Raw genomic sequence first — 15,905 nt, forward strand, 5'->3', positions numbered from 1 at the left:
AACCAAAGAGTTTGAAAGAAATTTATGAAAAAACATGATAAGGGAAAATGGTCATTAAAGATCAATTAGGCATTGCAAATCTAGAAGAAAACATCAAAGAGCAATAATATATTGCCACTTCTGTGGAAAAATTGAACATTTCTAGTAGGATTTTCCAAAACGTGAGATTTAGTTCAAAAAGAAAGATGAGCTTAATCCATATGTATGTTTTAAGTCAAATTTAACTAAAGTTTCCCATAATACATAGCAAATTGATTTTGGATGTACGACATTTCTAATATGGTGTAGAGATTTCTTACCATCCAAATCATAAGTCCAAATGAGAAGTTCATCTTCATGGAAAGTTCTTACTATATACTCTTTTAAGTTTGGTAATGGATGTTCAGAACAAAAAATGAAATGACATTTGGCAACTCAAAGAAATTAATTATTTTTATAAAATTACTATATTATAAATTTTATGTCATTACTAAAAAAAAATTGACATGGTACAAATTATTGCACAACAAATAATGAGTTTCACAGGTGTGAATTTGACTCTTTCAAAGTAAATAAGGATAAGATAAATTATCTCAATGATAGAAAATTAATAATTAGTATTTCAACTCATTTATAATTTATATATATGTACACATAATATCAACAATCAAGATTACTTATTTTCTATGAATCCTAGATACGAGATACAACACGGATACAAAAATATGATAATTTTTAAAAAAAAAATTAAGGATACAATACATCTTGATACACTATTAAAAAATATTAAAAAAAATTATACATGAATGCAAATATGCAGATTTCTATCACTCAAATTTTATCTAATGCTTATCAGTTATCACTAATCTTAAAAAGAAATTGTGAAACAGGTGTAGACCTCTTTTCAAGCAACACAACTACACAATAATAATAATAACATAACACAGCATTATAAAAGAAAACAGAACATGCAGAACCATGAACATAGAAATGCAAAGACGCGAAAAGCCAAAAATACACAATAGAAACACCAAAAAAGGGCAAAAATAGAAACCACATCAAAAAGGACACCTCACTTGAATGGAAAACACCCAAAGAATGCGACCTCGCCAGACAGCACCAGCAAAGGTTGAGAGAAGAGATACCTCATCGGAAAATGCGTAGACAATGATGACCTCTCCAGAAAAGGGGAGAAAAGAGAAGTTGTCCATCGTCGTGCTAGGAGAAGTCAGTCATGTGAAGGATTTTTGGGTGGCCAGGGAAGCAATTTGCATGAAAGACTGAAGAGACTAAACTTTTAACCTTTTCTAGCTATAAAATATTAAAATTTATAAAACTTTTAAAAAATCAGAAAATGGCTCAAGCCGTATTGGAGCAATATCCCTTCAACGTATGTTGACCATTTTAGTGTATCGGGGCTTCCTGGCTTATTTTGCACTCTAAAATAAGTTGTTCACTTCGGTGGAACTAGATCTCATATGTGTAGATATGGTAAAAAGAGTAAAATGAGATCAATTATCACTAGATGATAATAATTAAGTACAAACGCGTGTAATTATGGCAGGTTAGTCCAAGTGAAATTACATACAATGCCTACTAACAGCACTGTAAGAAACAATGTTCAGAATCCACTGAGAGCCAGAAGGTCATAAGAATACTACTCAATACATAACCATATCAGACAAACTGAACAGATGACTATGATGAGGAAGCAGCATCTGGTGTTTTGCCACTTTCTCTGCGTAGGCTGTTTTCTCTGTTATAAGCAATCTTAGCACCCTGGGAAGCAAAATGAAATATTCTTTATTACATGTTAACAAAATGTCTCAGTTTATTGGTGCAATCATAAATATCAGTATGATGCACTAACATCAGAAATAAAAAATTTATTTGAAACATAGTGTTTGATGCACTAACATAAGAAATCACTTACTTGAAAGATAGTTCCTAACTTTTTCAATGCTTTGGCCCGAGACTTCAGAACATCTTTGGAGGCACTAGGATCTTTAAGAACCTGAGAAAAATAACAAAGACATTTTCTTAAAACTTGTAATGTGATTAATTGATATTTCAGTATAAATGTTATACTTTTCACCGTTTTATTGCATTCAGTTCAACATGTGGAGAGATCATGGTCCACCTATAGCTTTCCGAGGTAAAAGATAATTATATTTTTGGCCCTTTATTTAGACTAATGTGCCAGTTTTGTCGCTCAATAATTTTTTACTCAAATTAAATTACTCAGTTTTCTAATTTTTCCAATTAAGTGCTTCCATCACTTTTCCTTTACATAAAACTCTCAAATCCTTATTTTATACTCAAATAATTACATGTTTGAGATGACTTTGAAATAGAAAATAATCTATATAAGGTTTAGAAGTCGATAATTTGATGAAATGCAGAAGAATTTACAGGATGTGAGGTTACGATTTCAAAGAGCAAAAAAATGAGATTTTTTTTATAAAATTTTTAGATGAAATATAATGTTTTGATTGGTGGAATTTGATTGAATGTGGGTTAAAAATAGTTTAAGGGGTTTAGTTTACGGATGCTTTGAGAAAAAAATGTGAATTCAAGATAGGAAAAAAAAGAAACAATAGGGGATGATTCTAGCAATTTAAAAAAATAAGACCCCTGAAATTTGGTAAAATTACATAAATATCCCTTGCTTTTTCTACTTCTGCACTAACCTCTTTAATTGTTTGAAAAACATTATACCATGGTCCCCTATAAGGGAGGTTAATGTACACGTTACAAAAGCAGGGGTGTTTGTGTAATTTCCTGAAATCTTAGGGATAGTTAGTGGAATTAACTTAAAAGAATTGACTGTCACAATTAAAGATTAGGGGATAAAATTCAAGCAAAAAAAAATTAGGGGGAAGAAAATTGCACATAGGCCATAATAGAGGGGCAAAAAAGTATAATGAAGCCTAAAAGATACTAGCACTATGATCTAAGTTGTTTCTAGAATTGAGGGTTAAAAAGATGAGGTAAAAAGCTAGAAATTGAAGTTTCTTCCAAGTAGGCAAAAAACTGCATATTAACAAATGTCATGCACAGCAGGTAAGTAGGGGGAAATACTTTTATTTCTGAGTTATCAGCGAAGACTGTTATTTTTAAACGATAGAAAGTAAATACTGCAACTTACAGTTTGGCAAACATGTGACAGAGTTGATTCAATATCAATCACATTGATTTGCCATAGAGAATTAATCATGGCATCCTTCTTATCTTCAATAGCTTTGACTATGCTTTCTTCTTTGTTTTCTCCTTGATTTAGCTTCTTGAGTTCTTCTTGTATTTGAATTAGGGAGACAGCTCCTACAGAAATAGATAAATTCCATTAGAAAATCCAAAATTTGGGAAATGTCCATATCCTTTCAACTGGTAGACAACACAAATATAACAATAAATATTCTACAACCTGAGGCTGCTGTTACTTGTGATTTTATACAGTGTCCTTTGCCTCGCACCCACTCTGCCAAAAAGGGAACGTTCATATACCGTATATCCTTCCCAAGTTCTCTTGCAGCTTTTCGTGTGTAGATGTAACCAATTGTATGTAGCATGGCTTCTCCAAAAGCTGAAAATAATGTCAGAAATGAGTTAAGAAAATTCAAGGGAAAGAAAAGAACTAGGAGTGAACAAACATAGTGTTCCTACATGAATTTTACAATAGCCCTGTCATCCTTTTAATTTGCAGCATGCTGATATTTTCATCATTTGCCCTAAAGATTGTTGTTAGAGATTAAAACTGATAAGATGAAGATGAAGTGATAAAGATATGAAATTCAAGTGTTTGAAGTACATGGTGGAGACTCTATAATATAGAGAAATGGATCCTCTCATGTTGAAAATTGTCATGTGAAAAATGTTTTGTGGCGCAGTTGTTAGTTACAACCTAAATTCCAATTCTATCTCTTACTCATTTTACTCAAGGTAGTATAGTTGTATGAGGCGAAACAATTTATTTAAGAGATAAAAATTCAGTTGTCTACAATTTCAATAAGGGTACTTGTCATTTCATGAAAATAACAATGGTACGTTGAGAAAAAAATTTAAATCCCATTCCATGGAGTATATGGAATCATAACCCCACATCATTGGAATGAGAAATTCTAAGAGTAATAATGCTCAAGATTCAATCTAAATTTTATAAGAATTTCAAAACGGGGAGAGACTTGAACCTCCCGAAAGTCCAGGAGTGTTCATTTCATTGTCTTTGCCTTGTTCTTGATTCAGAAACCACATTGGGGCCAGGACTGAGAATTAGGGTTCTGAACGAAACTTATTCCTTCAACGCTTAATCTGAACCAATTTCTATCAAGGGGGAGAACAAAACCATTTAAGTACTTCCCTAAGCAAGCATCTCATACAATTTGAATTGGGACTTGAACACCCCATAATACCCAAGACCCTATCAATTGAGTTTAGTACTCTAAGAGTACATAAGAATCTAGCCTCAATGGGATTTCACGCTCCATTTAAGATTCTATAGAATGAGGCCTAGATTAATATGTCTTTTCTTACTAACAAGCATAGGATCACTCATTCGACAGTATAAGCATGGAATAAAATCATCATTCAAGCATAAATGTTGAACAACTAGTACAAGCTCAACATAACATTTAACATAGTAAGAATCCTAATAATCCAACTACAGAAAGCCAGGACTATCACAGACTCAGATTTGGTAGCATGATATGCTTACAAATTAGACAGTATTCAGACATTTTCCTTCGGTGGGAAATAATGTAAAAACATAATAAAGCATTCTGCAAGATTCTAAACTACAAAAGAATGAACATATGTGTTTTAGTTTCTTTGAATAATACCATTTATATTTCATAACTGAAGAAACATAATTTGAACCTCTAAAGCAAATTTCTGTTATACAAAACCACAACTATATATTACTTCAATAAACCAGGTTAATTTATTGCAAGCCCTTTCTATATTAAAACCTCAAATAGTACTAAAAAAAGTTCTCAATTGATGGTCAGCTCTAGAATGCATGCTGGCATACATAGACAATAAATTGACATTCTTGATAAAGAAAAGTTTCAGTTATTGAAACTTCTAAGTTCTAGAGTCACTATCACTAGATAATACATTATTAAAATTACATGATAAACAGAGGGAATTTACCAGCTTTAGAAAGACTACGTGCTTCTGATTTTGCCCATGCTGTAAATTCATCTTCTCGACCATCAACAAATGGTTGCAGGCGATCTTTCAGAAATGTTGAAAGCTTTTGCTCCCTTTCCTTCTGCCAAGCCTACGGTTAAATAACAAGGAAACAGCTTCAGCTACCAACATACCAGGGGGAGCCATACAAAGGATTTGGGAAAACTGTCATAAAGAACTAGAAGAAACTGAATACTTTCATCTTTTCTTGAATTCTCTGCCTCAAAACTTCAGGATCCTGTGAGTCTTCCTCAATTTCTATAGATGCTAAAGAAGCCAGTGCAAGTTGTCCAATATATTCTTCAAAAAATTCACTTCCAAAAATCATTCCAAATACAGTTGTAGGGTCCATCATGGAATCTCTGAATAAAAAAAAAAAAAAATCAGTGTATTCTGCAGGTTTTCTTAATCCATGAAAACATTCTGTTACATTAGATTCATCTTGAAACATCTAAATATAATAAGCTGATTTCTCTTAAATAAACAAACCTTAATTGGGTTGATTGATTGATACTAATTTTGGGAGTTATTATGTTATATATTAATTTTAGGGATTTAATTTTACTTTTTAGGTTTCTTGTAAATTAGCTAGGATTGTTCGTCTTTCCTTATTAAGATAATATATAGAATCAATCTGGATATTATGGTACCAGTCTTGAAATCATGGGATGGAGATACTGTCCTCTTGTATATATTCTGTCTTTCTAATTCCACCATATAAACACACCATTGTGCCTCATGGCGGGCTTCCCTTCACAAATTGCCTATGGCAGTTGACAAAAAATCAGCCATGCCATTCCGCCATGGCAGGCACCATGGCTGCTATTTGACAACACTGATACATAACAGAGAAGTTCATTCTCTCATCCATCAAATAAAATGATTTTTTAGCAGCAGCTAGTAAGATTCTATGTGTGTTAGGTCTCCACTGTAATTTTCATACCTCAACATAGTGGAAAATACTCACAGGACTGGCACACTTAGGTCAAATTATAGATTTTTAATAGCAACAGCTCTGCAGCTCTAATTCTTGCTTGGTTTGATTAATTTTGAGAGGAATAGTTTTTTTCGTCAAAAGTTTACTCAGTAAAATTTTGATTGTAAGATATTTTGTCAAAATAAGCTAATCCAAATACATACTAAATATCATCAAGTAGTTTCATTAAGATAGTTTCATTAGACCTGCTTTCTAACTTGCAACAAAAAGAAACAACCAATGAGGTTGGCAAGTACTACTAGGAATATAACAAAGACCATGCAAGGAAGCTTCCTATGCTCGATCATGCGGGGAATGAGATATCAGATAGACGAAAAAGGTAAGTCTGTGAATTTTGGAGAGTGAAATTCCGATAAGTTGAGTATAAGAGAGGAGTGGAGATAAAGGGGGGCAACAAAAGATTGAGTGTAGTTTTGGCCTTCCTTTTGGGTAGTGAGGAAGCAAGCCCCTCTAAGTGCCTATAGTGTCTCTCTCCTTTTCCTCTTGTTATTTCTTTTACTTCAGTTTACAGTAGCTCTTAACCCATTTTCTGGACTAGAATCACACTAATATTTGATCAGATTCAGAAACATACAGAGTATATTCACTGAATAATACATATTTTTAGTTCCAGTCTCAATCTGTAATAACTAAATATAGTGACAAGAAAAGGAAAAGTCAATGAAAGAGATTAAACAATTAGATCTGAAATTGCTTTCTGATAACGACCTACATGAGTTATCTTTGAATAGCAAAGACAGCACTTCACCATTTGATGGAGCATGAATTTCTTGCAAGCAATTATTAGCTAATTACTTTCAGTCATGTAAGATCGCATAAACTTACTGTGGTACTCCCTCCTTTCCATGCTCATCATATGCCGCACGCTTCCCAGGATCACTTAAAACCTGGTAAGCCTCACCAAGTTTCTGGTAAAGATACCAGGATACCAGATTTAGAAAAACATTTTGAGAAAAATAAAGCAAACTGAATGGAGGGAGGGATCCAAATGTATAAATTCTCCTATTTTTTATACTGTCAAACATCTAACAGTAAGAACTAAGAAGGATGTAAATAACTTTGTTAATGAAATCTAGTAATATTTTATTATTGCTTAGTCTTATGAAGCCAACAAAACTCGGCATCTTAGTGCTTACCTGAAAGTTTTCTGCGGCCTTAGGATCCTCAGGATTTTTATCGGGGTGAACAATTCTAGCCTGCAAAGAGAACAGAGAGAGAGAGGTTAATAGTCATTTAGGTGACACAAAGGAGGAACTGTCAAGTTTAAGATTCAGTCAGGAAAAATAAAGAAAGTAAAATACCAGCATTAATGTAGTCTTCTAAATATCCAATCTAAAAATAAGCAGAAGAGAGCCATTATTCCTTTTACTCTCTCCTACAAGTCACCCTATATAATTTTTAGCGTCACCAATTATGTTGTCTGGTGAGCATATTTGGAGGCAGAATAAAATCACTAAACAACTTCAGGAGTTCACTCTTTCGGGCTTATTACTCCAGATTTGAAAAAAAAAATCAAAATATAAAGTATTAAAATAACCAAAGCAGCTGAGTTATCTGAATTGTGTAGCACCAATCACAGAATGGATACAAATTCAAATAACAAAGAAGCTGAATTATGAAACTACCTAATTGTTTCCAAAACATACGGTGTATAATCAAATTCAATATTCCACCAGATCCGATAACACAATAACATCCTCAAATCTGAGTTTCTGGTTGCAGAAATCAGAAAAGTGAAGGGCATTGATTTCATTATTTATTACCTTGACATAATAAGCTTTCTTGATCTCTGCAGCAGATGCATCATAATTGACACCTAATATGTCATAATACGCAGTGTCCTTCACCATTGCTTGTGACTTTCAAACAACAATTCACACCTCTATAATTAAGCAAATTGAGCAAATCCCAAAGGGAGCACAAAAGAAAAAAACTAGTTAGATGCATGGAATAGAAAGCACTTAAGAGAGTGAAAAAAATCGTGAAAGAGTTTGCTGACACAGATTATGGAACCTACCCAGAAAGCGAAAATCGAAAAAGTTTCCAACTTGAAACTGAAAGAGAGTTAACAATTCGAAGGAATCTCAGATTTCGGGTGGATCCGTGCGAGGGAGGAAACGGGTCGTTTTCAAGAGACCATGTAGTTGATGATAATGTTTTCTGTTTTCTGTTTTTTATCTTACATGTGATGTGATGTGGTCATGTGCGTTGTAAATTCTAATAGTAAATGACACGGTGACGGTGATGGAACGAAATTAAGATCCCTTGCGTTTCAATCTCAACCTTCACTAAATTTAATGTATTAAAAAATATCAAGACTAAGGTGGACCAGCTTCTCAAGTGATTTGTGATTTGTGATTGTGATGAACCAATTTTATTAACTGTTGGATTTACTTTATCCATACAAATACAATGACATTTTACACCTATTTGGATTTTTTTTCCTCTTCAATTTTTTCTCTCTCCACCTTTCATTATTAACACTGTTTACTCCTCCATGTCTCCCTCTTCACCATTCTACATAACAGTCATGGTTTTGTGACCACTACCACCATTACCTACATATTTTTACAAGTACATTCTTATCCACCGACTTTCTTGTCAAGATCAATACCATTGGATTTTTTAAAAAAGATTTAACTTATCTTAATTTTAAATACTTTTTGTAATTTTCAAATGTGAAATAATAAAAGAATTCAATTATTTTATAATTCTACTCTCAAAAAATATATTTTATCTATATATTTAATAAAATAGTTTTAAAATTATAATATAAATATTAATTAATAAAATGTTTATATCATCACCAAAAATTATCCAACACATAGACAATCAATTCCAATCATTTAAATCACATTATAAAAAATTTAAAACATAAAAAGTTCAAGACACATTTAAATCACTCAAAAACATGTTAAAAATCATACTTTTTCTCTCATATTGTCATGAAATTGATACCTAAGGTTGGGGGATGGTAATCCCACTTTTTCCTATGATTCAAGACACATTTCAAACACTTTCAAGGCACTAAAAAACATTGATTTTCCCTGCCATGTAATACAGTTCTCAAATATACTCAAATCATGTAAAAAAAAAATAACGCTTTTGGGTAACTAATTACTTTGAGATATTTACCTAAATTAAAGAGATCATATTCCTAATTTAAAAATGCTAACCAATCAATCGTTATACATATTCTATTGATCCAAAGTGCGAAATACTTTTTACGTGTCACCATTGAATTTCTCCGACTACCGTTTACTTTTGGGGCAATAAAACGATCACTGTTAAAAATGATTAACAACACCACACTAAGATATATACAAAAAAAAAAATCCCATTTGAAGCAAAGAACTAAAACAAGTTGAATCATGCTGGATGAATGGTAATGAAGCACTCCACCAGGTTACTGATCCATTGGATAAAATGATTGACAGCAATAAAAGGGAAAATCAAAACTAGAAAAGATTTGAAGGTTCTGAGTGCCGCATATAGTGATACCAAAGTGCACTCCTAACAATATCTAAACTCTTTTGTACAAGATCAATGTCGAAATTTGATTTTCTCTTAAGTAGATGATGTGGAATATGCACTTGAAGAGTATTTGATCTACAGATAAAAAAAAGAAGAGGATTCGATTTATAAGACAGCGCTTGTACTATTATAAATGGATAAATGGATGGTTTATAATGATGAGTACCGATTTCTTGACTTAAATAATTTATTTTCATAAGTTCGTATTCCTAAATTTTAAAAGTATTTTCTCTTTTCTCTTTTCTCTTAAAGAACTATTTTCTATTTAATTTATTATTACTTAATAAAATAGAATACTCATTAATGAAAACATTAATTTCTCTTTAATTTTTTTTATTTATTATTTTTCACTTAAATGTTTAAAAATACCTATGCAATATAATAGAAACTTCCTACATAATTAATAATCTTTTTAATTCAATAGACAGAATAAAAATATCATTTTTCTGTATTAAAATCTCAGATAAATAAAGATTTAATTACATCCTAGTTAAGTTGTTATAACTAATTCATATTCCATCCCATCTAGGGTTTCCATCACACAGTACTTGTCCAAATTTAGGTAATGTGTTCTTCCAGTTAGTCCTTCTGAGTTGACCAATTATTAATCTATAAGAGAGGTGGAGAAGAATCTTCTTAGAAGATAATGCTTGACTTAATTAGGGGAGCTCATTAACGTGCTAAAACCACTTTAAGAAAAGAGGTAGAAAAGACAAGAGTATTTAAAATACTACATTGCTCATCTTTATTCTCCACCAATGCCCTTTCATTGTTATTTGGTGCATTGTCGTTGTGGTTAAGGATAATTGGAAGCGCTACAATTTAGAATACTATTTAATGCTAACCTAATATCACTTTTTGTGTTCACAAACTTTGGATTGATGTCCTTCTAGTCCCTACGCGCGCATGCTTTCTAACTTTCCATTTCATCCCCTTTTAAAATTTGAGCTTATATAAAACATTGCCTACTGGATGAGATCAAATTCATAATGCCAAATACATTATGATTAATATCGATCATGTCAATCATCAATCGGCTTATTGACTACTAGTAATATTCTTTTTCAGACAGGCGTCATAAGTTAATTTTAAGACAGGACTAATGAGATTTAGTATGTAGAAGTTATTAGCTAAATTAAGTGTTTTTGGGTCATGTGATTTTCTGTTAAAATCTGAAGTTCCTGTGTATTGATTGTTCCCAAATAGTTGTGTGTAAATAAATAGTTTGGGTGTGCTTAGCAAATTAAACCTAACTTATAAGTTACCTAAAGCATATAAGATATAAGTTAACTCATAATATTAAGCTATAAGTTAGCTGTAACTTATAATTAAGATATAAATGAAGAATTGGAAAGCTAAAACCTTCGAAGTGATTGGTTCAATTGAAAGTATTGAATAATATTTGGTGATATTAGCTAAAACATCACACACACACATATATCACTTTTATTGAATTTATTTTTAATAACATCATCTTAAAAATTAGGACAATTTTTAAATTTTATATATCATAAAAAAATGATGAAGATTTGATGATTTTGTTTAATTTTCTCCAAGTATAGGAATCTAAAATAAAACAATTTTGAAAATAAAAAAATGGTAAAAAAAAAAGGATTTCAAGTTATTAACTAGCCAGTGAGGATACAAACAGAAAAAAAAAAGTTAAGAACTTGTGAGTTGTAAGTTAATTGATGTAACTTACGAAAATTATAGTTAAAAACTAGCTTTCATGCTAAACAAGTTTATTTTTTTGTTAAACTAACTTATAAACTCATATAATGATTCAGCAAACACATTCTTTAGTTATTATTACTTTCTTCGGTTTCAAATATCCAGAGAAAAAAATAATTAACACTAACTAAGAAAGTTAGTTGATGGCGTTAAATTATATTAATTTCAACCAAAAACTAATTATTTTTTCAAGTTATATACTCTTCATTGAAACTTAGTATTAGAAATAAAATAGAATCATTAGAACTAAAATTTCAATTAAATAAAACATATTTTAAAAATAATAACATTAAATGAGGCAAATTTAATTAAGATTTTTTTGTTTGAAACTAAGGAAAAAAATGACATTTTTCTTATATTTAAGATGAGAGGGAGTATTTTTTATGAGCTGGAGTAATCCTTATATATAATTTCATAAAGAAAATTGTGTTGGCTTGTAAAAATAGTATTCTTTTTCAATCATATATGGATTTTTAATTGTCTTTTATGAAGTACTTTTAAGTCTAGAAAAAGAGCTTAATTAATTTTTATGATTCTTAATATAAAAATTTCTATACCGTCAATAAATACAAAATCATACTACTATACATGTGATTTATAACAACATTTTTTATCTAACATTTGATAAAAAAAATGTTATTAAAAATCTTTAACAATATTTGAAAAATATCATCAAATTATTAACAAATATTACTAATATACTTTTGTAATATTTTATGAGCGTATAGTCCATGTTGTTAAAAAAAAAAATTGTGATATTTTTAAGTTTTAATATAACAACATTGGTTATATACAACATTTAATAAAATATCACAAAAACATATTAATAACGTTTGTTCATAATTTGATAACATTTTTTTAATATTACCAAAGGCTTTTAACAACATTCTATTAAGTATTTCACAAAAGAAAATTAAGATTACATATGTAGTAGTGTCATGGTAGATATAACTTTTAAAATAATTATTATAAAAATTAATAGACTTATTATATGTAATAATTTGTGAATAAATAATAATATAAATTTCTTTTATATCGTTAGTGTAAAACTCAAAGCAAATAGGGCAAAAATATAGTCTGAAATAAAAGTTTGGTACGCTAGAAAATTTGATTTGTTGTAAAGCTTATGGGTACAATTAAAAAAAATCTTTTTTTAATAATATTGAAATTGTATTTCCATGTTTCTTTTAAACTATTTTAAGTTCAAAGGAGGGGGTCAAAGTATAGTGACAAGTAAAAGTTTGGTACGCTAGAAAATTTGATTGTTTGTATAGGAGTCTATAATAATTTCCACTAAAGTCTAATTTCAACTATTATTCTAATTAATATATGTCACTCCACTAACTTCTTAGACTTAGTGCCCACAACAAAAGCAAAGTGGTCTGCATACACCTTTTCTTTTCTGTTTGAATATTTATTTACTAAAGGGGTGCAAACGCTGTTTCTAAGAAAATAAAACTGTCAACTTCAGTTTTTTCTTCGAAAGGCTTCCTCTGTGGGGAAATTTATTGTTCCTTGCAATATAGTTAGGAAACACCACCATAGTTTTTGTGCACTTAAACGTAGAAATATCAAGTTGTTGCACAAATCATTATGGGTACTCTCAGGCTTCTCAAGGAAGTTCACCCTCCTCTTTCTCCTCATATCTGGATCACTTTTATCAACTTCTTTTGCAGGTGGGTCTTTTTAGGTCTTCTAGGTCCAGCCTTTGGTCACTCATCACGTGTTGTCAGAGATAGCATGGCTAAAAATAAAATAATTTGGGTGCAAATATGAACACAAATCGATATATAAATAGTTTCCCAGTGTTTCGTATTATACTAAGTTTAATATCATCAATAACAATGATATTGTTTGGCTCATGTTAACTTTGATATGTGGAAATTAAATTAACTTAATGTGTATCTATCAGAGATTCAGAGGTTTGGGGTTGTGATTCTGTATCTTCTTTTACTTCAAGTCTCTAAGACTAAGTGCATGGCATGTGATTAACTGGACACAACTTTATTCTTTGAAATTTAATTTTTCATTATTATTATATTATGTATACTGCATTCACACACACATATAATATGAAAACTATAAGCTTTTAAATTGTTAGATGACATTAACAAAAAAGTTTACCTTGGTCTGTGTTCAAGAATATGCAGGTAGAGTACGATCCAACTCTTTCAAGAACTTGGCAAAAGATGTGAATGCAATCGAAGAGGTATGCATGCATGACCAAGTAATCGTGATATATTTATTTAGTTTCATACTTTCCTTTAAGCATTTCCTCGATTAGTTTTGTTCACATATATGAACCAGTTTTCAAGAACAAAGTTACCCCTTCTGATCCTCATGCACCCCTCTTCAAAAGCATATATTAATTTAACTTAGTAAAAAATCATGTTGTTTTTTGTATCTAACTACACTGTACACCCCCTCCTCTCTCTCTCTCTTGAAACCTTGTAGTTGTACCAAACAAAATGGTGCAGAACTCATGAACTACCTATCTATTACCTCCCTATTTGAAAGATCTAATGAAACAGCATGTCCTTTGATAATTTCCCTCTTCTTTTTCTTCTTATTTATTTAATGTTCTTTGTTATTTTTCTTATGTGTGTATGTTTGTGTGTGTGTGCGTGGAGCGTATTAGATGATCAAGAACATGAAAAAAACTGTAATTAATCTTCATTATATGATCATGCATATAGCTAGATAGAATAAACAGTATATACACCACTAATAATGGGATTTTTTTTTTACCATAACATCTGACTATAAATCATATAAATTTATTTATTTATACAATAATTATCTTAAAAATCATAATATAATGTATAAAAGTTAAACTCAAATAATTAAATTAATTATTTTTTCTCACATTCACATCATCAAAATGGAAAGATGTTTTTTTTTTTTCATTTTTCATTTCTTTAGCATCTCCACATATTTGGTACGGTGTTTACACGCAGCTGCTATATTCATGCTTTGTCAATTTGCTAGGGAACACCAAGGAAGCCACTGAATAAGGAGGAAGTAAGAACCATCCACGAGAGGCTTCTTAGGGCTAACACAAAAGATTATGGACGATATGATCCTTCCCCATCTCTTTCAAAGCCTCCTTTCAAGCTCATACCCAATTAACGTAACGATCACTATGTGAAGCTGGGAAGTTGGTATTGGCATAAAGTATCATAAATAATCGGCTGGTTATCTTAATCTTGTAATATAGTATGTTAAATATAGAAAAAGAAATATGGGCCGGGCCACGTTTGGAACCCTTAGTAGCATAATTATATAGATATTAGAAGATGTACGTGTGTTTTACATATTACTAGTTCAAGTTTTGTTGTATAAGTCCATATACATATATACTTGGTATTGTCTTACATAGATATATATGATCCTGATCAACAGAGTACAGCTATGAATGAAGTAATTAATGAGATAACGTATATATTATATTTTATTTTGGGCCGCCATTAGGGTGGTGCAAAATATATATCAATTTTGATAATAATTAATTTTTGTTAAATATTTTGTCAATCATTTTTTAATAGAGTCTTTATTCTTAATTATATTTTTTCATTCAAGACAAACAAACGTAAACTTTGACTCAAGAAATTTAAACTTAGTTCTACTTAAACTAATGAAGTACTGTTGTTTTTCTTTTTCTTTGTTTATAACTTTGTTTCCTAAACAGTAAATATAAGAAAACAGAAGCATTAGTTAAAAAAAATAACTTATTATTAGAAATTAGTTTAGAAATCCTAAATGAAAGTGTATTAATAACATTTTTAATCGTGGAAAATTTTCGCTTTTAATTCAAAGTCATTGGTTGATATTTGTTTAACATATAAACAATTTATATTGATACCTCCTGTGATTTATGGAAATGTACAACCTCTTTCTCATATATTCTTTTTTTAACCATTAAGTTAATCTTATAGCATTTATGTACTACTGTGACTTTTAACAATATATTTTTTATCTAATACTTAGTAAAAATATTGTCAAAAACTTTTCGTAACTTTTGAAAAAAAAATCGTCAAATATAAATAAATGTTATTAATATGTTTTTGTGACATTTGGTGAAATGTTGTGTATAGCCTATGTCACTAAAAGTTTTAACAACAACATTTATCAAATTTGAGGAACATGGATAATAGTTCGTGATTTGAATGAACTAGACTTGTTGGATGAGCAAGGAAATTTGGATGAGGAAAGCTTCAAAAAGAAGACAACATTTGTAAGAAGATTTTTGGAGAGGCAAAATTTAATGAGTCATTGCTAATTGAAAAGATTAGAGTAAGATGGGTAAAAGAAGGAAATTGCAATTCAAAGTACTTATATACATTCGATCATAAATTGGAGGAGAAGAAAAAATGTGTTAAAGGGATTGCATGTAGAAGGGGAATGGGTGGAGGATCAGGTAGGGTGAAAAAGAAGGCTAAGAGATACTTTGGAAATAGATTCATGGAAGAAGAATATG

At 30.5% G+C, this 15,905-nt stretch overlaps 1 protein-coding gene and 1 pseudogene across 1 annotated transcript; one reads left to right on the forward strand and one right to left on the reverse strand.

The window, feature by feature from the left end:
• Positions 1–1,471: 1,471 nt before the first annotated feature.
• On the reverse strand, positions 1,472–8,351 carry LOC100778323 (chaperone protein dnaJ 10). The gene is made up of 10 exons (XM_003540471.5): positions 8,181–8,351; positions 7,927–8,045; positions 7,300–7,359; positions 6,989–7,071; positions 5,363–5,528; positions 5,128–5,257; positions 3,404–3,562; positions 3,128–3,300; positions 1,913–1,993; positions 1,472–1,758 (listed from the first exon to the last, which is right to left on the reverse strand). Exons 2-10 carry the CDS (start codon positions 8,011–8,013, stop codon positions 1,678–1,680), a joined length of 1,020 nt encoding a protein of 339 aa, XP_003540519.1. The 5' UTR covers positions 8,014–8,045; positions 8,181–8,351; the 3' UTR covers positions 1,472–1,677.
• Positions 8,352–12,850: 4,499 nt separating this feature from the next.
• LOC100778862 (protein CASPARIAN STRIP INTEGRITY FACTOR 1-like) lies at positions 12,851–14,827 on the forward strand (annotated as a pseudogene).
• Positions 14,828–15,905: the final 1,078 nt, after the last annotated feature.

This window comes from Glycine max, chromosome 12 (assembly GCF_000004515.6).
Source record: "Glycine max cultivar Williams 82 chromosome 12, Glycine_max_v4.0, whole genome shotgun sequence".
Lineage (NCBI taxonomy): Eukaryota > Viridiplantae > Streptophyta > Magnoliopsida > Fabales > Fabaceae > Glycine > Glycine max.